This window comes from Fusarium redolens (assembly GCF_020744475.1).
Source record: "Fusarium redolens strain MPI-CAGE-AT-0023 chromosome Unknown BKA55scaffold_8, whole genome shotgun sequence".
Lineage (NCBI taxonomy): Eukaryota > Fungi > Ascomycota > Sordariomycetes > Hypocreales > Nectriaceae > Fusarium > Fusarium redolens.
Window position 1 is genome coordinate 778,330 of NW_025763671.1, and position 23,582 is coordinate 801,911.

Consider the following 23,582-nt stretch of genomic DNA (forward strand, 5'->3'; position numbering starts at 1 on the left):
CGCTGAGGGTGTTGAGCAGGGGTTCCCAGTCGACCGCCGGAATGGTGAGATCTGTGATAGCGTCGTGTTATTGACGCGCTCGATAGGAGTCCCAGGTCTTCAATCCTTGCACGTCGACCAGCTCATCGAATGGCTCGGGAGGCTCCCTCCTGTGTAAGGGCGTCATTGGCCGTCAGCGGTTCGATGTCGCCCACGTTTGGTAGACTCTCCTCAGTCATTACATTCATGACCTCGTGAATCATACCATCCCACCTGAAGACCATTTGGTCCCTGTCATACACCAAGTCCTGTAGTTTCTTTCCCTGTCGGATTGCCAACTCCACTCTCATCTTGTTTCGAGTTTCGAGGTGGGCACGGAATTGCTCACTTGTGACATTTGCTACCGAGAAGTTCTGGACATGTTCGGCCCAAGACTGGCTCGAATGCTCCAGGGATCGGTCAAAGGGCACATGCCCCTCGATGCCTCTCATTCATTTCCAGATGATGTCAATTGCCTCCGCATCTCCAGAGAGTGAGACAAGAACGCCTTACTGGAGTTTTTCGAAGTCGATCACGATGCTTGGTAGGTGTATGGTGATAAACACGCTGCATGTACCGCTTGTAATGCCGGGCTAAGAACTCGGGGAAGTCGAGCAGCTGTGTCAAATATCGCGGGGATGGCATGCCGGGACAACTCCAGATCGACTGCTGGCATTGGTCTGTTACCGTCTGAAAGCCCCACGACTCCAGAGTAGGAGAGTTCTTAGTCCTGAAGTATAGGCGGACAACATGAACTGCCGGATTTCTTAGCCTCGAGTCCAGAGGATGAGTTACCAAGAAGATGTTGAGTCTGTCAGTTAGCTCCTTAGGAGGTTCAACGACCCCAAGGGCGCGGCAAGATACATCCGATGAGTATCGAGTCCAGCTCTCTTCTGTAAAGGGTATGATGAGCTGGCTGATGTCCAGCATCTTCGCCGACTCTGCGGTTCTGGACAGGTTCGATAGGAAGATATTAAAGCACGCGGTTGTGTTGGCGCACAAGCCTGTCCATTGGTGCTGGCTGCTCCTCGAACACCGTGGCTTTGTCCTTCAAGAACCGGTTTAGTCGCGAGATGTTTCCCGGCACAGTGCAACCTTCATGGAAGATTGTGTTGATTCCCGCCACATGCTGGGAAGGCTCAGCCTTCAGATCGAAACTGTCTGTGTTGTCTTCGAACGAGACCCTTTTTACCTTGAGCTTGTCCCGCATAAACACATGCTGTATCGTGGCCCCAGAGACACCTACATAAACTGCAGACGTCGCGCTCTCTGGGTCGGGGGTCTCGGCCGGTAAGCGCTCTGACATATGCTTGTCTCCATCTCGGGGGATAAAGAGACGGCCGGCGCGCACATACTTTCGGACAATCCTCATGTCACCATTTGTCAACCTCAACCCACGCCGGCCTGGTGTCCAGACATTGTTGAAATAGGTACCATGGAAAGGCACCTCGTGAGGCTCGTCATTAAAGTTTAGCACGTCCTCGTGATTGTATGCTGCAATCACTGTTTTGGTGGGCTCATCCGACGCCGACGTGCCTTTCCTCAACTTGAGCGTCTTTAAAATAGTTCCCTCATCATCACCATCGGAGGCAGCTTCGCTGGTTAAATTCTCTGATAAAGCAATAGAGGGAACTGGCGCTCGTGTTCCACAACCGGTCTCATCGATATCTCCAGACAAGAGAGCTGCTTCCGTGACATCATGATGTATAGGTTGAGGGGTTAATGAAAGTGGCCTTCCACTTGGTCCTTGGCCAAGCGGCAGTGTAGCAGACCGAGTGGTAACCTTGTCATCCTCGTCTAGGCGTTCGAGGTCCTAGATATCCTTTGCAGAGATATCGTCGTGTTCAACCATGGTGGGCGGGTCACCCGCAGACTTGGAGAACGAGTCCTCTCGGACTTCGGGGTCTTGAGAACCTCTGTCTAGACGCTCTCTTGCTGCATCGGTCTTATCAGCCTCGGTTGAGGTGGGCTCATATGCAGGATAGGCGCTCACGATCGCCAAACCAATCTTGGTTAACTAGTAGCTTGAATTCAGCAATCGATCAATGAGATACTGAGGCAAACCAGTCTCAATTGCTTATTCATCCCTCTGTTGGTATGTGAGCTCGGCGTCGCGTATTCGGCTGGCCATGTGGAAATATTGGTCGTTCTCAATGAAGGCGAGATCTTTGCGGGCAGGCAAGCACCCGTGTTTGTTGAGTCGGTCGGTGACCTCGCTCTCGTCAGAGTCTGAGCCAGCCTCTGTCCGGCCGCACTCTTGCTCCATCGATCCGTTCTTCATCCATTCGTCAAGCCTTCTTCATGGCACGACTACAGCTAATTGTTCTTCAAGTTCCCCGCGCCCCTCACAGCCGCTTCGTCACGATTTTCCTTGATGTTTGTCAGTGTGAACTGACTTTTGTGCGTTTAATGTGACCTACTTTGCATCTCGTGGTGATGAGCGCGTCGCATCGGGCACGTCCTGCTCATATCAAGCATTTTGACAGAGCGGAAAGGTGGTTTTTATTGTCGTCTCAAACCCAATACTGGTGTAATTTCTCGACTATGAATATTTCTGGTCTCAGGATAATATATATATAATTATGTTGAAGAAATTTCTTGGCTTTTCGAAGTTGGAGTTGTGTTGCTGCACCTCATTACGGGAGAGAATGTGTGGCCCCGCGTTATCTAGCTATGTACAATAAACGTGCCTCCGGCTAAGAATTGGATGTTATGTAAGCGGTCTGTTTCCAACTCGCAGTGATGGCCAGTGAAGGTATATAGCCTCATCGATAAGGTATTTATGATAATGCGATGTCTCTATGATGTATATTTTTGCTGGATGTATCGCTTTATCATCTAATAGAGCATGGGGGTGACTTCTAGGTCAAGGTTAATGTAGTGGTCAATTATTGAGGAAACCGGGCGGGAATGGGTACATTATGTATCGAGGCAAAATCAAAAAGATGATCCCAATGCTTTCTCCTTTCTCTGTCTATCCTATTGCTTTGACTTATGTTTGCCACGATAGTTGCCAACCAAAGGAACTGGTTGTAAACACAGGCGAGCATTAATACCCTAGAGCTTCACTAATTTACTAGTACTTGCCAAGGCCGACAGCTCGTTTTCAGGTATTGCTGGAGAAATGTTGCTGCGTATCTCAGTTACTCCTGACTATAATGCCTGTCAGTTTGCTTGCGCGAATAATCAAAACAGTCTCGGTGCGTATCGCCGTTATACGGCGAGTCCGTCCCGTTCCGCGGCGTAGTCGAGGTGAGCACGGTGAGCATGGAGATACCAACCCTCGTCCGTATCGAAAACGTTCCACACGATGTCTTGGTAACGTGTCTGTCTCATGATTCGACAAGTTGCAAGTGGTCTCTCGAGGCTCACGGACCCGCGAGATCGGGACCAACCGGGCAGCTTCCTTGTGCTTTATCAGGACAAGATATCTTTTTCTGGATGTTCTAGCGAGCTTCTAGAGTGCTTCAGGCTCGGTTTCTCACCGAGCTTCCCTATTGATCCGATGCGCGACATTCCACTCGGTGAGGAAATGAGCCCTGAGGTTCTGACTGTGTTGGAGTTGATCGTTGGAGTTGGAGTTGAAGCTAGGGGCCGGGCCGGCAGTCCAAGGTCCGGACCAGTTGGTGTTGAGCTTGACTCGCTGTCCTGGGGTCGGAGACATTGTGGGTAAGGGAAGAGACCAAACTGGGGTTTTAGGTAACGATATCGAGGTTAGACCCTCTGAGATCGTCACAATGCCAATGTATGCGGGTCTTGGCCGGACTCAAATGTCCCGGTCAGGTTGAGATTGGGCAGAATATGATGGAAGAGAATGTACAATAATTGAAGGAACAATAAGAATTGAAATTGTTATTCTGAGTGGGTGATATTGAGGTGAATTCCTTGCTCACCTCAATATTACCCCCACCTAAGCTCTCTTGAGCTAGCATTCACGGATAGCAGCAGTACGTCACTTTGCTTGTGTTATTGGGCTTCAAATGAATGCGCGGGGGCCAAACGATAAAGAGAAAACTTGAAAAAGTAGGGCAAAACCCAAATGATTGGACAGAACTGACAACGTGCATATCTGTTAGAGAAGCGTCTCGACTTTCAAACGACATGACATGTCGTATCAGGCTGCGAAAAGGGGGCATCTACCCCAGGATTGACGCTGTAATGGAACGTCAAAGCTGCGAATAGTGGCATGCTTGAGAGATTATGCGTCCTGCTTTGGACACTCGGTGTGAGCTGTTTGGCGATCATGTTCGATCTTGGGGCAAATTCTGGTTACCTCAACACGCAACACGATAGTTACACAGCCAAAGAATTGGCTCTAGAGATGCCGTTTTCCGTTACGGGTGATGCATGATGCATACAGTTCAGCCCAATCCAATCCAATTGCAGCTCTGTTCTTCACCACCTCCTTCACCTTGCAGCCCAGGTCAATGCTCACCTGGCTCCCGGGGCCTCACAGACCAACTGACCAGGCACTGTTTACAGTTTCTAGACGCTGAATGGCCTCTTTTTTTCTTTTCTTATGCTTTTATTCCTGCTGTGGTACATTACCTGGAGAGGCAACCTAAAAGGTCCCACCCCCGAATTTTTCTGTCCTTTAGTGACCAAGGCCATTGCTGGTTTTTTGCACTTATATCCAATCCCCCGTAAACATCCACATTGAGTTTTCCTCCTCTCCCTCCCTCCTTTCTTCTCTTCTTGAGATAGATCATCTCCTCCCCCACCGACATCTTGATTTGGCTGTCGCAACTATTGTGACTTGCATGACCGGGCCTCACTAGAGCCGTCTTGCCAGCATCCTATTACCTAACCTAGTCCTACTAGGAACCATCACCTCTACTACCTGATCAAATACTACTCCAACCTTTTCTCAACTTTCTTCCCCTTGTTCCCTCTCCATCGCCGCCATCATGTCTTTCAGTGGCCGCAAGTTCTCTATCAACCGCCATACTGGCGCCCCCAAGACACTCACTCGACGCTTCAGTACGACTGAGCCTTCAACCAACGGTAAGCATCTGTCTCTCTTTTGTGGCTTCTTTGTGCGGAGCTTGGCTCTCGCCATATCGTTGCACCTCTCTAGCTTCGAGGCTTTCCTCTAGCTATCTCACCACCACATTCTCCAACTCGATGAGCTGTTTACGGTAAAACAAGAACGAAAGCCTCATTAATCTCTTCACCGTTTTCTTACCTCCCCTCACCGTCCCGCCTTTTCACTCTCACTCCCGGCGCCACTGATGCGGTCCTTCCCCTCTCTGTCCCTCACAATCCCTGCCGTTTTGCCCCTCCATAAACTGAACCCCTCCAGACCCGCCCCTCGGGGGGGAAAAATACATGAGACTGGCTTACACCAAAATCCAGTCTCGTGTTTTATTTCCCCCCCTAGCCGCCTTACACACGCGGCAGGAGCAGGAGCTTGGCTGCAGCTTCTAACAGCTAGCTACCCCACAACGTCATCGACCAACATATCGCGACTCTGCCTACCTTGTATACTTCAAACCTCATACTAATGAACATCAGAATTTCAATCCAAGGTTCATCGTCAATTCCGAAATGCTCATGAGGGACACATGCCTCATGCTGGTCTCGATGCCAGCCGATCATCCACTGGTGTTATCTGGTGTACCGAGCGAGCCTCTGAGTACGGCTACCTTGAGGATCCTGAATCGTGGGCCAATCTTGGCCAGGGTGCCCCTGAAGTTGAGGATGACATCGAGGGCTGCTTCCCCCGACCCGAGACCATCAACATCTCGATGGCCGGCCGAGAGTACGGTCCTACCGCTGGTATCAAGCCCTTGAGAGAGGCTGTTGCCAGACTTTACAATGAGGAACATCGCCAGGGCAAGGAGAGTCAATACACCTGGGAGAATGTTGCTATCGTCCCTGGTGGCCGTGCTGGTCTCATCCGCATTGCTGCTGTTCTTGGTAACTCATACCTGTCTTTCTTCCTTCCGGATTACACAGCCTACAACGAGATGCTGAGTTTGTTCAAGAACGTGAGTTTAATTGAACACTAGACGAAAAAGAGCTAACAGACCCCCACAGTTTGCTGCTATTCCTGTTCCTCTGTCCGAGGAAGATGGTTATCATATTCACCCCGACAAGATCGCTGAAGAGATTGCACGCGGTACCTCAGTCATCCTGACGTCTAACCCTCGTAACCCAACCGGGCGCGTTGTTCAAAACCCAGAGCTCGCTGAGATTCAAGACATTTGTCGTGAGAGAGGTTCGTGCGCCCCACCCTGGTCATACCATCCTCCCTGGCTGTTGCACCCCAAATTGGTTCAACTATGCTTGGTACTAACATCTTCACAGCTACATTCATCTCCGACGAGTTCTACAGCGGGTATTTTTACGCTGAAAATTGCACGGGGAGCACAATCAGTGCGGCCTGTAACGTTGAGGACGTTAACGAGGACGACGTCCTCATCATCGACGGCCTCACCAAGCGCTTTCGTTTGCCTGGCTGGAGGATTGCCTGGATCCTGGGACCAAAGGGTAAGCACATGCCGATTAATAGACGATAAAGAATCAGGCTAATTTACCATTGCAGAATACATTGATGCGTAAGTCTCCTTCCAAAAGATTGCTGGTGTCACTCAGGGGTTGGGTGATATTTTCGGTGGTTTGTTCGATTGGGACAGGCGAGACTAACTGGGAATTAGTATTGGTTCATGCGGTTCTTATTTGGATGGCGGCGCCTCCCATCCTTTCCAGGAAGCTGCCATCCCTATGCTTGAGCCCAGCCTGGTCAAGAACGAGATGATTCACCTTCAGTCTCACTTCAGAGTAGGTCTTACGGATGAAGGCAGACAAGACATGAAAGGCTAACTGTTCCTTAGGACAAGCGTGACTTCGTCGTTCGACGTCTCCGTGAGATGGGGTTCGTTATCAAATACGTGCCCGACTCGACTTTCTACCTGTAAGGCATTAAACAACACCCCAGACTTTATCCATTGGCCTAATCATTTCCAGTTGGCTTAATCTCGAAGGTCTCCCGGAGTCCATTTCTGATGGTCTCAACTTTTTCCAGGCCTGCCTCGCTGAGAAGGTTATCGTTGTGCCTGGAATCTTCTTCGATCTCAACCCTTCGCGCCGCCGTGACCTTTTCGACTCCCCTTGCCATCACTTCGTGCGACTTTCTTACGGTCCCCGCATGGATGTTCTCAAGATGGGAATGGATGCCATCGAACGTGTTGTTCAGAAGTGAGTTCCAGTCCAATCAATATCTCGCCGTTGTGGTTTATTAGAGCTAACACGCTGCAGGCACCGAAAGCTCAATTAAGTGATCCACCAAAACAACCAACACTTGTGACTGCTTGAAATTCTCATTCAACCTCATGAGTTATGTGTTATTGTATTGACTGAGCCAGGCTGTTAAGGGGCTTTGTGCTTTGTCAACTTTGAGACGCCTTAAGGTATCATGTCTGAGGGACAGAAATGTGTTACCATGACTGTTATGCATGGCAACTGTATGCAGCTTAACCACTAGTTGAGCTGAGGTTACACGAGAATTAGTGTTGAAAGAAATCACCTTTTCATAGATGGAGGGGTGTGCTAGACCGTCTCAGACAGTTATATCCATCGTCATTGCTCTGATGAATCGTACTCGTCCCGGATTCTTCGATATTACTTGAGAACTATAATTAGTCTTCTGTCACTTGATCATGGTCTTACTAAATACTCTCCTCTCCATCATTCACACCCTTTTGGCAATTTACCCCACGCTGAGCATAAAGACGACACACATGAACTCTAGACCGCCGCATCTATGCAGATGCATCTATCACGCCTTATTCTTCCCTCAAGTTCCTCATCCAGCTCATCTCGCCATCGCCCCTGCTCCCGTTCGGATGAGACCCTGAATCAGCCTTTCGAAGGGGATGATCCTATCAGAAGTTAAGGTGATGGCGGCATTGCACTGAGGCGTAGATCTACCCGCACATCTCGCTCAAAAGTCCCGATCTCTTTATCAAACAAGCAAAAATGGCCGAAAGGACGATACCCGCTGTGGATAATCCTTGATGTGAGGTCGAGTCCCCCACTGTAACTAACTGTGCAGCTTATGGTGTTCTGGTAGTTGACCAATACGAACAACTGTAATGCTTCTCCCAACATGGGCGGAATTCGACCAACTACTACGATAATAAGATGTTTTCAGATATCTTATGATAATTAGGTCATAAATCTCGATCCATTCTGGTTGTTCGAGTGCTGGAATATGGAAGAGGATCGAGCGACTAGTTCTAGAATTGGCGCAGGGATTCTTAGTGGCTGGCCTTCTCTATCGGCTTCCATTTTTTTCTATCCTCCGCCAAACTTAATTCCACAACGCTCTCACATTGCCCTTCAACTTCTCAGTATAATAATCCATCAATAGAAAACCACAGACTCAATCAGACTCAAAAAGTCTGTCAATTCAAACAAGACTTATCATATAGTGAGAGTTCCGTGCTTTGATCTACTCACAAAGCACTCTCACTCACCAAGTGAAGCTACACCAATTCAACCACATTATGCTCAAGCGGCTCCCACGCCTTACAATCACTCGTCTATACAACACTACATTCGCACCTCGCTTCTCCAGTACAATGTCCAACAACGATCATCAAGCGCAGACAGGGTCCAGCGAAGCTAAGGATACCAACAAGACACCACTTCCTCTTCCAGCCCCAGAACACGCCGCCGCAGACCAGGGCGATGACGTGACGTCTCTGCGCGTGGGCGAGTCTGTTAAGCTCGACGCCATGGGCCCCCTCGTTGTAAACACAGATGGCACTATGGGTAGGATTGGAAACTGGGCGGGTATGACGGAGCATGAGAGGGCGCAGACGTTGAGATTGTTGGGAAAGAGGAATAAGGAGAGGATGGATGTTCTTAAGGCTAAGAAAGCGGAGGAGGATCAAAAGTCAGACGCCAATGTCGAGAAATGAGGGTGATTTAATGGTCCACGAGACATAATAGAGGCTCTCGGATGGTCGGATGGTGATTAGGATACTGGACATTAGATGCAATGGATGACATTATGACTCATCTCAGACACATAACATACTCTTTGAACGCGTTGAACCTTAAGAAACTAGTTACGGAAACGATGTATCGTATACCCGCTGATATCATTGCAAAACAAAAAAGTCCTCCCAGTTTGTCCTGTCATCCGAACCCAGGGACTGGTCTCTATCAGTTGCCTTCAAACAACCATGTATATCCATCATATCGTCATCCGCGGAACATCACCTCGCGAAACCTCGCGATATTTTAGGTTGTGCACCATACCGGGCAGCCTTGATGGCTAGCCTCGGTGCCTCATCATCATGCACCATGTATCCCAGACGTTGTTGAAAAGATCAGAATTAAACGCCACCTTGCCTTCCCCAGATGCTCCGAGCCAGAACGCCGCCCGTCTTTGTCACCTTATTGTCTTCCCCAACGCTATACGTCGGATCACCTTGTCTCCTCCTTGACGGTGGACTTAGCTTTTGACTCGGACTTGTCAGTAGACTTGGACGCGGCAAACTCCTTCCATAATGTGACAATCTCGTCGTTGCCTTCGTTCTTTTCAACAAGGAGATTCTTGAGCCACTTGTTCTCCATCTCAAGCTGTTGGACCTTGCTCTCCAGGACGGAGACCTTCTCGGACATCTCCTTAGCGGACTTCTCGAGGGCTTGCTCACGTTGCTTCTTCTTGATGCGGAAGCGGGCACTAGCAGCAGTGTTGCGTCTTCGCTTGTCCTCCTCGGCAGCATGACGGGAGGCTTCCTCAAAGTTGAGGCTTCCGCGACCGGCACCAGGGCCACTCTCAGAGCCGCGCTTCTCGGTTGAAGGCTGAGGAGTAGCTTGCTGACCGTAATGGGGGGCTTGTTGCTGCTGCTGGACGGGCTGGTAGCCCGTGGGGGCGTTAGGCTGCATAGATGGGAAGTTCTGAGCACCATCCGCGAAGCCGTTCAAAGGGGTAGACGGATAGGTGCTGGTAAAGTCGGGGAAGCTAAAATCGCCTGCCATCATAATGTGGTCAGTTGATGTCGAGAAGAGTCAAGTATCATGACGAAGACGAGAAGAAGATAGTAGACATTGAGAGTTGAAGAGTAGCAGATAGTGTTGCATAGGCCCTTGAGGCCTGGGGAAGCAGGCTTTCCCAACTTGGGAAGTGGTTGTGAGGTGCAGGGGTGTAAGTCGATGTCGTGATCAGTGCCGGTAAATCACGAGATATTGCACCATAGACACCACCGTCATCCAGCCACTGATATCGAGCTGGGGATCCCAGGCGGGCCACACTCAAGTAGGCTTGCATCGAGGGACAACTTGCCCCCAATAACAGAAGGGCGTGATGCACATCGGGAGCAGGGCTCTCAAGGGAAGGTGGGGGTAGTAAGGTTAATTGTTACTGAAGGGGTAGAGACGCTGTTCGTTGCCAATTTCAGGGTCAGGGTGTCTGAGGCCAGGATTTTGACTATCCGCTTGGACAGTGGCCACACGTCTGGTGGAGAGAAGAGAAAAATATGAGCGACAACAAAAACGAAACAAGACGTAGATCGGCTCATTTGTGACATCTTTATAGGCGAGAAATTGAGAAACAATCTCTACTTTTTGTGATGAAACCAATGCTCCCGTCTTGTCTCGATCTTTGTCTCATTTTCCATGTTTCCAACTCTTCTTTTCAACCTGGCGCGGCTATGGGGAAACAAATGCCATACAACAGAGATGGTAAAACTCACTCTGAATGAAATCAAAGCTGCTGGGGTTGATATCGCCAACAACAGAGGGGGCCGGGGTCATTCCATCAGAAGGCGAGGTGCTTTGAGGAGCCTCCATATCAACCTTCAGAGGTTGAGCCTGATAATCGGTGTTCTGACCAGTCTCAAAGTCGAAGAACTGAGTGTTGGTGAAAAGAGCGAGATCCTCCTCCATGTTGAAAGGCTCCTCGTGTGCAGTCTCCTGACGGTTGATGGCGTTGAGGTCGCGAAGATACTGCGACACATTGGGGCCGCGACGACCGTTGAAGTTTGACATTTCGGTAGATGCAATCGAGGTCAATAACTCTTTCTTGCAATATTTTCTCCAATAGCAATATTAATTCCTCGTCGTCCCTTCAATCGATGGTCGACGTTTCGTTCGGTATCGGTTCCGAAAGCGGCTCAGCGAGAATGAGCGGGGTTTTGTATGGACAAATTTGCAGAGGCCCTGGTGACTCAATAAAGACAGTCACAGCCACAATCACAAGTTGATGGCCGTCGCAGTCGGTGATATACTTGAGCGATCGCTCGTGGTGTTGTCGTCGACTTCCAGTATCGAAACTAACAGTGAATGTATTCCGAGGTTGATTCTGGGGGAATTTGAGGGGAGGAAGTGGAGGAAGAAAGAACAGGCAGTCAAGTTGGTTTTCTCAAAGTGGATGCTGAGGTACTTGCGAGTTGAGGCCGATTGCCGCCGAAGCCACCACGGAGTGGGTAGTGAGCTGAGGGCAGTCACTGGACAATTCGTGGGATAGTGGGTGGCATCTCCTAAAGGTTTAGTGGGTTGTAATGGATGCGACCCAGCCTTTTTGGCGATGAGATTGAAGAGAGAGCCTAGAACATGGGTCTCTTCGGCGAATAGCACCATAGTCTTTGAATGTCGCAATGCTCATCTCAGGATGATTTATGTTGCTTGCTACCCATTCTTTGTTCTTGCAGTCTGGTTTATTGTAGAACTCTATTCAGTATCTCAATCAGTTGCCCTTTTCGCAACTCAATAACCGTCAACTGGTATTCATGATCGATATGCTTATAGTGTAGAATCTGATTACCAAGCTTCCCCGAGCAAGTATTACCTGCAGGCCGTCGGCGTGCTTAACAATCACGCAGATGATGGTTCCAGCCGTCATGGATTTCCCCTCTCACCCCCCACGTCAACCACCAACCAGAGTTACACCAGCCCTCAAGTATAACAGGGGGACGGCTACCTCAAGCGACGACAGTTTGAGCTGTTAATTGTGATGTAAGTAAGACGGGATTTCTCTAGAGAACATGAAAAATCAATACGAATGGATACCAAAGTTGATGTCTTGTTAGACAACTCATCGCTTCAAGCACTGCACTTTGCATTATTCCTTGTGTGAGCACTACATAATTATACTCTACATCTTAGGCACAAACCATCAGCCATGGTGGAAATTCAACTCCCCGCCCCCTGTCGTTCATCTGCAGATTTTCTCGCTTTCATCTGAAAACGTGGGTTGTCCTTATTCCTTGCGGTCCCCTCTCCGCTTCGGAATGTGAGGCGTCCTTGTCAAAACACCAATCCCTCAATCCCAATGAGTGATTATTTCACAAATTATCACACCAGCGTGGGTTGGCTTGCTCTCCTTTACCTCAAAAGGGATGAACTGGGACAAAGAGACACTCCACTCGTGCATGGCTTTGGCGTTGGTGTCACAGCCGACAGGGAGCTTCACCCGACACAACAGAAGAAGTAGAGCGCCATGGAACTTGGAAATACGATCAGCCAAGCCACCGCAACGTTTCTGCTGCTCTGCAGGTGGCGATTCCGGACAGGTTCGGGGAGTTCGTTCGGCTCTTTGGCTCAGTCGAACAACTCAACTAACCGTATCGTTACAAGTCTGTTGTTTTGGTTTTCGCTAACTCTAGCTTCTTGCGCTGAGCCGAATAATCGGTGAACGAATTTCACGCACAAAGGACGTTTCATTTTAAATTCGGCAGTTGGATAGCCTCGGAATGAGAGGAAGCTCAAGTTGCTGGAAAGACACTTGCTTCTGCTCAAGACTGAGCATTCCAAAGACCAGAAGTAAAATAACGGCACTGTTCTGTACAGATTTCTGAGCTAGCCCCCACTTACATACATGGTTAACGGTCTTCATCACGCTCATGCATTGTGATAGTCCCAGACAGGCTGACAGGTCCTCGTCTTTATTTGTTGGGTTGCAGATGATCCAGCCTCAAGGGTCCCTCGTGCGCTTTTGCGGCTGCAAGCTGGAACCGAGTGGAGGTCATCCCTTGCTTGCGCGTGGGCAAAGTCGATCATGATCCATCATCCAACCATGAACCTCTTGGTTAGCTTCTTGTTGGTCGGTACGATTCCTTGAGTTGAGCCGACTCTGAATCTCAGGATCCGGACATTTCCCGAACTCCCCGTCAAAATTGGGGACCCAGGAATGAAATGGATCTCTTGTGGAAATCCTTCTCGTTCAATCTCCAAAAAGAAAGTGTCCCCGGTTTGAATAACGACTCGCTTGTCTGCGGCCCCAGGTCGCCAGAAGAAAACTATGGCACATATTATTGAGGCTCTGGAGATAGGCACATTACGGGCATATTACCCTCCGTTACACCTCGGAGTTGTTGTTCCTTTCGAGGCATCACTTGTATTACACTACACGATCCTCGATGCGTTTGTTCCTTCAATCCTTAGCTCGTCTTGAAAAATCTGCCGGACAGATCTGCAGGATCCTGTCGAAACGTCATAGCCCATGCCCCTCGACTACGTGGGGGCATTTGTGAAGCCAATCCAGAGAGAGTCTTGAGCAGACACAGAAAATCAATTCCCAGCGCGGCCCGCGGATGTCGTCAATGATTTGCCCCATTACATCGAGGTCAAGATGAGCGATGACTTCCAAAGGTAAAGTCCATCAGGGCTATTGGACCCTGAAGTCAGCCCGTCATCAGAACCCCTTGGAAGTGGAACCACGGTTATCTGGTTTTTGACAAGAGCTATGAGGCACTGGAAACTCTGAACCAATCAATTCAAGTCAACTACTTCTCCGAGTCGGCCCACGATCATGTCCGAGTTGACCCATCGTTAGAGCCGAGTCGTTGGTTTCGATTTCTTATGAAAGGAGCATTTTGTCCCGAAGAAAAGCGGCAAATGCGCCCTGAAGCTGTTCAGGCATATTGGGTGTCTCACTTGTTATTAAGCACGTATCCAGATAAGTTTCGAACCCTCAAATCTGTAGTTCAAGTTGTAGGATGAGTGATATCTCACGTGATTTGGCACGTGATCGGTATACCAGATGTATCTGTCCGGAACCATTGCTGGTCCGTGCATTCAATTGTGCTTGGTCGGATTGGTTTGAGACGCGACTCCAAAGCGAATATCGTGTCTTATCGAAGCATTCAAGCATTGTTTATCGACTTAATCTGTCCAAAGGGCCAGTTAATCACCCCAACCCAGTTAGACATCAATCGGCGGGGCAACCTTACGATTTTGCTCAACACTTGCTTTGACATCTCAATTATGGTTACTGTGACTTTACCATTGTAAACACAAAACAACCAAGCAAACAACAATGGCCCGCTTCTCTATCCCAACAAAAGCCAGGCTTCCATCCTCATTACGAGTTGATGCATCCAATCCTGCTGTTGTCAAGAGTCTCAATAGACTCTCACGAGAGTCTCTTATTTCCCTGGCATTAGATTGGCTTGACGATGAGAGTCTCCCGAATTCTATTCCTTACATTGAGAGGAGGGAGGAGGACGATGATGAAGAAAATGACGACCTTTACCCTCCTTGTCAAAGTATTGACGAATTACAACAACTTTATATCGACATGCAGCAACAAAAAGGGTCAAAAAGAGATGCTGTCAGCCGGATTGTTGAGGGTGATTGGAGACTAGGCCTGACATTATATCAACTAGCCATGGCTGATATGGCCTATTTCGAACAGAATCCAACATCTCAAAAATGGTCGGCCTATCAGATCCTACCTCTTAAGCAGCCTTCTCAAGATGCTGGCGAGGATCAGGTGCTCAAAGTCGACCAAGAAAGTTTGACAATACCTCGTTTTCATCCGTCAACATTTCTCCAAAACCTCCAAACCCATGTGCTACCGGACGTCAAGGCACATTATCACTTTCACCGACCTACAGCCATCCCTGTTCTACTACTGCGCATTTTCATCATAGATTCACCCTACAACACAGACTTTGCTCTTTCAAGTCGGGATCCAAGTGGTACAGCAACAAACTTCGATTCTTCACGGACAGTGTACATTGCGTTTCCCGACGGATCACCTGCTTTGTACATTACGAGATCGCAAGCCACAGGTAGCACTGGCTCAGGAGAGTCTAAAAGCTTGCATAGCTTGATCGTGGATGGAGTACCCAAGGCTCTCTCACGCCCCCGTGAACGATACACTCTCAAATCAGCAAACCTTCAAAGCAAGAACTTGGATGCACTTCTAGAAAAGAAGGGATCTGGACGCACAAATTCTGCAGGAGGTGGCTGGAGCATCTACTCTAACGAAGCCACAAAGATATCTCCATTAGATACCGTTATTCCAACTCCACCACTCTCTCGGGAATCATCGTCCTCAAGTCTCGGTCCCAAGCGGGGAGCGTCATTAACTGAATCAGAACGGGTTGCGAAGAAATCGAAATTGGTTGCCAAGGCTCGATTCGGCGATTCGGGTATTGTCACTGATGGTAAGGGAGTGGAAAAGGTTGACATCGTCATACAAGATCCATTTCCTTCTACAAGTGAAGATATTGGCGATGCAGAAGAGAATGAAAATGACGCCACGGCAGGGAGCAAAAGTCGACGAAAGAGCAAGATTACGGCCGTTATTCGAGAGGCGAATATCGCAGCAGAAGAAGACAACAACGATACTAACTCTTCAGATCGATGGACACCAACTATCAAAGTAACGTTTTCTGGAACACACGTATGGGCTGGCGTACGGCAACTTGTAGAGGCTGGGATAATAGATGGAGAGCGAATGCCCGGATGGATGACAGGGGAGGAGGGGGTAACAACAGGACTTGTAAGGCATGGAAGAATACGTGGATACAAGGGCTCAGGGATGTGAAAAGTGTTGGATCTATAACGGCGCATGGTCTATGTCTTTCTTTTCTATTTGATACCCCCATGACGGCATGACTGGTCAACCAACTCTTAGTTCTCTTCCAGTCCGAAAACTGCCACTGTGTTCTTCCATGCAGCTTCACAAACTTCCTCGACACTAACTCCCTTGATACCTGCGATGATCTTGGCAACACGCTCGATATTGCAAGGCTCGTTGCGCCCCTTCACCATGGCTCCCTCTTCCCACTTCTCCTTCTTGACAGTCTTATATCGTTCTGGAACCTCAGGCTCTTTCTTCTGGTTCTTCTTCGACTGCTTTTGCTGTTTTTGTGCAGATTCAGGGGTAGAGGTAGTTCCATTCTGCTGGTTCTCGGTAACAGGCGTCTCCTTCTTCTCGATCAGGTACTTGTAGCCCTCGTGGCTTGGTCGTACCTCACACCATGGTCCGTCGGTCTCAATCATAAGACGGTCGAGGTGAACCTCCTTGACAACAGCACAGTTCTCTACAGTCTTGAAGCTGCACCCATTGATACCAATGTATAAACCCAAGTCCATCAACTCGCGCATCTCCTCGGCTGTGCCAGTAAAACTATGCACCACGCCGCCCTTCTCCAAGTTCTCTAGCTTCTCACCAAAAGCCTCCTTCAGAAGCCGAACAAAGTCATTGTGAGCCGCGCGAGAATGGAGGAACAAGGGGAGCTGAGGAGATATCGACGCAGCAACCTGGAGCTGAGCTGCAAAGGAATGGAGCTGGATGCTCTTGGAGCAGTAATGTAATCGGTCATAGTCAAGCCCAAACTCACCCATAGCCACAAGGCTCTTCTGGCCTGATGCCTGGGCCTCTGTCACCAAAGAAGTCAGGTCTCTGATGAGTCTCCCAGTCTTTGTTGGGCAAGGAGGGTGCTCTTCCGAGACCGGAGCTGAAGGATCGGGATCACATGGTGTTGTGTGCTCAGACTCATGAGAATGGCCCGCTTCACTGAAGACGGAGCTGCTACAGGGATGAATGCCTGCAGTCCCAAAGATAGTTCCAGCTGTGGGTGATGTTAGTCTTGTTATCAGATTGATAAACAGGGGTGAGACTCACGATAATCTTTGGCAAGGGTGAGGGCATCTCGAGAGTTGCCGAGGTCCGAGCCGGTCACTATAAGTTTTGTACAACCAACTTCGCGGGCTCTTCCAATAATAGCATCGAGATCGTCGGGATGTCGCTCCTTGCCATGGTATCTGCCACGGAAGATAGGATCGGTCAAGTTGATACCAATCTACTAGTAACGCTATGTGTTAACGGGATCTGATATCGGATATCTACCTATATGTGGTGGAGTCAGATAAATAATGAGTGAATTGACATACATCGATGTATCTAGGTTTGTAACTGGAGCCCTCAGCGGGCTGAAGCGTTGGTGAAGAAGCCATATTGCGGAATTGCGAGGCTTGAAATCTGAGACTTGACGTCTTGAAACCAGTTCTTGCTGAAGATTGAAAACAGTGAAAGAGAGGTCTCGATGTCATTGATCTTGAACGTCTCTTGTTTGACTCAACCGTGAGTCACTGACTTGTTGCTGCCTTGCAACCGTACTCTCTAAATGCCTTTTTTTTTTTAGACTCATGAACGTAAAACAGGAAGGTAGTCTCGATTCACGTTGATGATTGGCTCTTTGATCTACGCTTTCGTTTAAGGTCTCATCCTCCCGTCAACCTCAGTTCAAGGTCCAAGCTCAGTTAATTCCACAGACACTCTCTTGCTTACGAGAGCCATTGAAGACAATTATTAATTCGCATGGACTTCACGTGATTTCGCGCCGGTGTCTGCCCCCCATTGAACCCCACCAAGCGCTGCAGCAACGCAAAATGACTAGGGAACGCGAGGACGCTATGTGGGAAAGGGGAGTAAGAGTTTTGGTTCATTACAGGCGTAAGGTGTATGAAATAACCACAAATTACAGTATTTCTGTCCTTAATAAACTCATGCGAGTCAAGTGAATTCCTATAACTCCATCCAATCACCAGCATAACCCTCCATATCTACCAGTCAAAGCATCAAACGGGGCGTTGCCTCAGGTTTCAGGCGGGGCTATTTTAATGGATTGCGGCGATGCCTGTCAGTATTTGTCGCGCTAAGAACTTGGCGTCGCGTCTCTGGACGCGCCTCCCTTAAAACCACCTCGACCATCCTCGCGAAATTTGCATCTCTCATCTCCTCAACAACCACAACAAAATACAACGAATCTTGTAATAATTCTCACGTTCTCTTTCATCGAAGCGTCAATACCCTTTCAGACGCTCTTCTGCCTCTTAATCTCTTCTATCAGCAGGAATAGATCCTGCTATAACCTCAAATCCGACCTCCCCGCTTATCCTCCCTCACCCACCATCATGTTCGTCAGAAAGAGAGGTATGTATGATCTGGCAACATGAGAACTCATGATGACTGACTTCTTCACTAGATGGACGCCAAGAACGCGTCCAGTTCGACAAGATCACTGCTCGTGTCTCGAGGCTGTGTTACGGTCTTGACATGGACCACGTTGACCCCGTTGCCATCACCCAGAAGGTTATCTCCGGTGTCTACGGCGGTGTCACCACCGTGCAATTGGACGATCTTGTAAGTGACTCGCTCATCATGACTACTCCAGACACCAGCTAATTGACCCTCTAGGCCGCTGAGACTGCTGCGTACATGACCGTCACACATCCCGACTATGCCATCCTTGCCGCCCGTATTGCCGTCTCCAACCTTCACAAGCAGACCAAGAAGCAATGGTCCGCTGTTGTGAGCGACCTCTACCACTATGTGAACGCCAAGAACGGCCGGCCGTCACCCATGATCTCCAAGGAGACTTATGAGTGCGTCATGCGACACAAGGAGGAGTTGGACTCCGCCATTGTCTATGACCGCGATTTCCAATACCAATACTTTGGCTTCAAGACTTTGGAGCGATCCTACCTCCTCAAGATTGACGGTAAGATTGTCGAGCGGCCTCAGCATATGATCATGCGTGTGTCTGTTGGTATCTGGGGTGACGATATCGAGCGAGTCTTGGAGACATACAACCTGATGTCCAGCAAATTCTTTACACATGCCTCTCCCACACTCTTCAACGCTGGTACCCCTCAGCCCCAATTGTCATCTTGCTTCTTGGTCGATATGAAGGACGACAGTATTGAGGGCATCTACGATACTCTCAAGACCTGTGCCATGATCTCCAAGATGGCTGGAGGTATTGGTCTGAACGTGCACCGTATTCGTGCTACTGGCTCCTACATCGCCGGTACCAACGGTACATCCAACGGCGTTGTTCCTATGCTTCGTGTCTTCAACAACACTGCTCGCTATGTCGATCAGGGTGGCAACAAGCGACCCGGTGCTTTTGCCATCTACCTCGAGCCTTGGCACTCTGATGTCTTCGAATTCCTTGATCTCCGAAAGAACCACGGTAAGGAGGAGGTCCGTGCCCGTGACCTGTTCCTCGCCCTTTGGATCCCTGATCTTTTTATGAAGCGTGTTGAAAAGAACGGTGACTGGACACTGATGTGCCCCAACGAGTGCCCTGGCCTCGCCGACTGCTACGGTGAGGAGTTCGAGGCTCTTTACGAAAAATACGAGAAGGAGGGCAAGGGTCGCAAGACTATCAAGGCTCAGAAGCTTTGGTATGCCATTCTTGAGGCTCAGACTGAGACTGGAAACCCTTTCATGCTCTACAAGGATGCCTGTAACCGCAAGAGCAACCAAAAGAACCTCGGCACCATCCGAAGTTCTAACCTGTGCACTGAAATTATTGAGTATTGTGCCCCTGACGAGGTCGCTGTCTGCAACCTTGCCTCTCTAGCTCTGCCTTCCTTCATCAACTACGATGAGGCCTGCTACGACTTCAAGAAGTTGCACGAGGTCAGTCAGGTTGTTATTCGCAACCTGAACAAGATCATCGACGTGAACCACTACCCTGTCCCGGAGGCTCGCAACAGCAACATGCGCCACCGACCCATTGGTCTCGGTGTTCAGGGCCTTGCTGATGCTTTCCTTGCTCTGCGCATGCCCTTCGAGTCACCCGAGGCTCGTGAGCTCAACAAGCAGATCTTCGAGACCATCTACCACGCTGCCCTCACTGCCTCCGTGCAGCTGGCCAAGGAGGAGGGTCCCTACTCCACCTTCAAGGGCTCTCCCGCCTCTGAGGGTATCCTCCAGTTCGACATGTGGAACGTCAAGCCCTCTGACCTCTGGGACTGGGAGACTCTTCGAGAGGAAGTCAAGACACACGGTATCCGTAACAGTCTGCTCCTTGCTCCTATGCCTACTGCCAGTACCTCTCAGATTCTGGGCAACAACGAGTGCTTCGAGCCCTACACCTCCAACATCTACCAGCGACGTGTCCTCGCTGGTGAGTTCCAGGTTGTCAACCCCTGGTTGCTCAAGGACCTTGTCGACATGGGTCTGTGGTCCGATGCTATGAAGAACCGCATCATTGCTGAGAATGGTTCCATTCAGAACATTCCCAACATCCCTGCTGATGTCAAGGCTCTGTATAAGACTGTTTGGGAGATTTCTCAGCGCCAGGTCGTTCAGATGGCCGCTGACCGAGGTGCCTTCATTGACCAGTCCCAGTCACTGAACATCCACATGAAGGACCCTACGATGGGCAAGATCACCAGTATGCACTTTGCAGGTTGGAAACTTGGTCTCAAGACCGGCATGTACTACCTTCGCACACAGGCTGCTGCTGCTCCTATTCAGTTCACTGTTGATCAGCAAGCTCTCAAGCTTGCCGATTCCAACTCGGCTCAGATCAAGCCTCTGAAGAAGCGTGCTCCTCCTGCTGGCTCAAGCTACCTTATGTCCTCGCCCTCAACTATGGGACGTACGGGACTGAACGGTAGCAGGACTGGCTCCCAAGACAGCGGCCTGAACGGCAATGCCGCGAAGAGTCTGAATGGTACCGCCACGGTTCCCGGACGTGCTCCCACCATCAAGGCTGATGTTGAGGAGGGCGACAGCCCCAAGGCTCTTCCTACTGAGCCTGCCGAAAAGGTTCAGGAAGAAGAGCTGGGTGTCAAGAAGAACCCTCAGTCCGAGGATCAAGACAAGGACAACGAGGATCGCGAGCGCGATATCTACTCGGAGGCCGTCCTGCAGTGTAAGTGACAAACGTTCATTCAATATGAATTAAAATACTAATTGTGTAACAGGCAGCATTGAGGATCCCGAGTCCTGCATTATGTGCAGCGGTTAGAAAACAGCAAAAGCTGTCTGCGCACGTGTATTTATGACAATGGATGAGTTGAAAACGAAGACATGTTTTGGGAGGCATGCTACGATACAGCAACGGAAAGGTAATTTGATGTTTGGTTATGTATGGGTATCTTGGGTGGCAATGATCCCCCTCGGGCATGCTTATACCGGAGTATATTGTTAGGTTAATGATATTGAGACCACGGAGGTCTGCTCTTAAAAGCTGCAGATGCTATTGACTTGGATAGTTTATGTTGATGGTTGCGCATTTGAATAATATTTTTATGTTGAATATTTCGTTATGGTGTGATACTTTCTGTAATCCATGGACGTTTGAACATGAATGTGAGGTGACTTGGAGCCGATGGGCATTGAGAATAATAGCGGCAGTCAACTGAAGCCGGCGTTGGTGGGTAACTGTTTTCCGATTGAGGTTGAAGCTTTTACCATTCTTCTTGATATCCAATGGTAGGCAACCCAGGGTAGCTGCAGTCCGGTGAAGATCGTTGTCACTATCGAGGTGGCACTTTTGCAGTTGGCGTGACGGCCGATCATGCAAGCTCAGCTGAATGTGGTGATCAGCAATGGTCTAGCCAGGCAAGTTGAAGGTTTACGGGTTCGTGCATCGATAATTCGACGATAGAGCTGGATATCCTTGTCTATCACAATATACAACTCTTTAGCTTCAGTAGGTCGAGACTCAAGAGCTGTCGACTATCATGCTACGAGGGTCTGGAAGCTTGAACAACACAGCCACCCTGGAGCATACCCAATTGGGCAATTTACTGCATTTCCAGACGTTAGGCTACACCACACTTCACTAATTGGTTCTGATGCGACAGTTTACGAACGTGACCCGAGTCCCAATAAAGTATTATCCAATTTCAGAGCCAGGTCCTTTGCGATTGGGCTGCTGGAAATGAAAGGGACTCGGAGGAGAGGATTGGTGACCTCCAAAACTCTGCCGAATTGGCGATGGCGAGACATTACGACGCCGCACGGAGAGCCAGCCACAATATGTGAGCTGAGCTGCAAGTTAGACAGTGGCTGGTGTCTCAAGTTTATCAAAAGCTTCGATCGGAGCGATGTTCCGGTCCCCAAGGGGCCGATATTTGTCGCACTTCGTTTTTAAGCATCTCTATAAGATTAAACAATTTTACCATGACAACGATCAGTCAGCAGATGATCAGGAATGAAACATGAAACAGAATCCCAATAGCAATTGAATTCAATGAAGTGACATTTCAGATCGTCACGATGACGAGACGGAAAACGTGGCTTTGAGATGAAGACGAAACTCCCAAGGCCCAAGAAGCAGATGGATGTTGGTGAATACCCAATATCAAGCAAGGCTCAAAGTCAAGGCCCAGGCTGGTCGGTCCAGCTTGACAGGGCCTTGACCCATTCGTTGGGGTAGAAGCTTGGGCCTTCAGAGAAACAGAAAAAAACAGACGATGATGCGATCCATGACATCAAGGGCCCGCCATTTGACCAACCCCTGGTTCACTTGGTTCGCTTGGCGTGTGGCTTGAGTGGCTTGGCCCGTTGAATGGCTAGTCTGGGCACAGTTCATCAAAGCCAGCTGAGCAGGGCATCACAATCACAGGCAGCACAGGGTTTGTGGTGAAAGTTCTCGATGGGTACAGAGTGGGACGAGTTGAAGTGGATGAGTTGGGTCGAGTGGGGTAAGCACCATCGAAAGATCAGGATTGAGGTCAATGATGCTGTAGATGCTATTAAGCGAAAAACTGATAAGACATAACCACAATGCGAAATTGATACAGAGATTGCCATGATTACACGGACAAATGATAATCAACAAATAGAAATTCAGGTGGGAGGCATAAATTGCACTTGTCTGTTCCTGAGACATGTACGCACCATCACTACCATCACCATTGACACCATCTCATCTGATTCAGGAATCGAGAAGAAAATTCCCCAAGGACAAGAAAAAAAAAGAACATGATTCCGCTTCCTGGTTGCCAGGGAGTCAAAAGTTGGCTAGCATCTCAGCTTGTTTTTGGGTGGTTGCCAAGGATGGATTAGTACAGGGCTAATTGGCCAATCGGAGAGAGTACCAACGCCACTGGCCAACGACGACTAACTTCACTCTCGATAATTGGAGTTGCGATATCACACGTACTATCAGCTACCGCCACGGGTGGTCGATGAAAGATGGAAATCCGGGATAGTGTTAGATGAAACTGTGGTACTTGATTGTGATTGCCTGGCAAACATGATGGTTGCTGTGGCAGGAGCACAAGACAACATCAATTGGACTGAACTGGGCAAGCAGGGTACTGTTGTTGGCAATCGTCATACCCGTTTTCCTTCCTTCATGCTCTTGTGACCGTTATCCGGCTCGGCGTACGAGTTCCTTCCTGCTTGCCTCAATCAATTCATTTCTTCACGGTGACCCAAAAGAGTTCCGTCATAGACGAGAACTAATCCAGTTTTCTAGTCGGGTGTGATCAGGTCAAGTTTGTCTCCACAGACTGTATTGGTGGCAGGACCGATATCTGGAGGTTTGGTATCAAAGAAGCAC

The 23,582-nt window shown here is 49.2% G+C and overlaps 7 protein-coding genes across 7 annotated transcripts; 4 read left to right on the forward strand and 3 right to left on the reverse strand.

Moving 5' to 3' along the window:
• Positions 1 to 991: 991 nt before the first annotated feature.
• On the reverse strand, positions 992 to 3,682 carry BKA55DRAFT_690130 (uncharacterized protein; the record flags this gene model as incomplete). The annotated part of the gene is made up of 3 exons (XM_046199456.1): positions 992 to 1,831; positions 1,868 to 2,035; positions 3,533 to 3,682. The coding sequence occupies 3 exons, from the start codon at positions 3,680 to 3,682 to the stop codon at positions 992 to 994; spliced, it is 1,158 nt and encodes a 385-aa protein (XP_046049211.1).
• A 1,113-nt stretch (positions 3,683 to 4,795) lies between these two features.
• On the forward strand, positions 4,796 to 7,488 carry BKA55DRAFT_366019 (pyridoxal phosphate-dependent transferase). Its single transcript, XM_046185873.1, has 9 exons — positions 4,796 to 5,022; positions 5,533 to 6,008; positions 6,058 to 6,238; positions 6,328 to 6,510; positions 6,566 to 6,578; positions 6,678 to 6,801; positions 6,855 to 6,934; positions 6,988 to 7,218; positions 7,279 to 7,488. The coding sequence occupies exons 1-9, from the start codon at positions 4,926 to 4,928 to the stop codon at positions 7,295 to 7,297; spliced, it is 1,404 nt and encodes a 467-aa protein (XP_046049212.1). The 5' UTR covers positions 4,796 to 4,925; the 3' UTR covers positions 7,298 to 7,488.
• A 763-nt stretch (positions 7,489 to 8,251) lies between these two features.
• Positions 8,252 to 9,043, forward strand: BKA55DRAFT_568268 (uncharacterized protein). The gene is made up of 2 exons (XM_046192801.1): positions 8,252 to 8,452; positions 8,508 to 9,043. The coding sequence occupies exon 2, from the start codon at positions 8,529 to 8,531 to the stop codon at positions 8,943 to 8,945; it is 417 nt and encodes a 138-aa protein (XP_046049213.1). The 5' UTR covers positions 8,252 to 8,452; positions 8,508 to 8,528; the 3' UTR covers positions 8,946 to 9,043.
• BKA55DRAFT_568270 (uncharacterized protein) lies at positions 9,044 to 11,376 on the reverse strand. The gene is made up of 2 exons (XM_046192802.1): positions 10,728 to 11,376; positions 9,044 to 10,007 (listed from the first exon to the last, which is right to left on the reverse strand). The coding sequence occupies exons 1-2, from the start codon at positions 11,020 to 11,022 to the stop codon at positions 9,457 to 9,459; spliced, it is 846 nt and encodes a 281-aa protein (XP_046049214.1). The 5' UTR covers positions 11,023 to 11,376; the 3' UTR covers positions 9,044 to 9,456.
• A 2,914-nt stretch (positions 11,377 to 14,290) lies between these two features.
• Positions 14,291 to 15,808, forward strand: BKA55DRAFT_512478 (centromere protein Chl4/mis15/CENP-N; the record flags this gene model as incomplete). Its single annotated transcript, XM_046187811.1, has 2 exons — positions 14,291 to 15,664; positions 15,695 to 15,808. 2 exons carry the CDS (start codon positions 14,291 to 14,293, stop codon positions 15,806 to 15,808), a joined length of 1,488 nt encoding a protein of 495 aa, XP_046049215.1.
• Positions 15,809 to 15,894: 86 nt separating this feature from the next.
• BKA55DRAFT_690135 (uncharacterized protein) lies at positions 15,895 to 17,223 on the reverse strand (the record flags this gene model as incomplete). Its single annotated transcript, XM_046199457.1, has 3 exons — positions 15,895 to 16,838; positions 16,892 to 17,069; positions 17,161 to 17,223. The coding sequence occupies 3 exons, from the start codon at positions 17,221 to 17,223 to the stop codon at positions 15,895 to 15,897; spliced, it is 1,185 nt and encodes a 394-aa protein (XP_046049216.1).
• Positions 17,224 to 17,903: 680 nt separating this feature from the next.
• Positions 17,904 to 21,320, forward strand: BKA55DRAFT_568275 (ribonucleotide reductase). The gene is made up of 4 exons (XM_046192803.1): positions 17,904 to 18,202; positions 18,255 to 18,412; positions 18,467 to 20,939; positions 20,992 to 21,320. The coding sequence occupies exons 1-4, from the start codon at positions 18,184 to 18,186 to the stop codon at positions 21,033 to 21,035; spliced, it is 2,694 nt and encodes an 897-aa protein (XP_046049217.1). The 5' UTR covers positions 17,904 to 18,183; the 3' UTR covers positions 21,036 to 21,320.
• Positions 21,321 to 23,582: the final 2,262 nt, after the last annotated feature.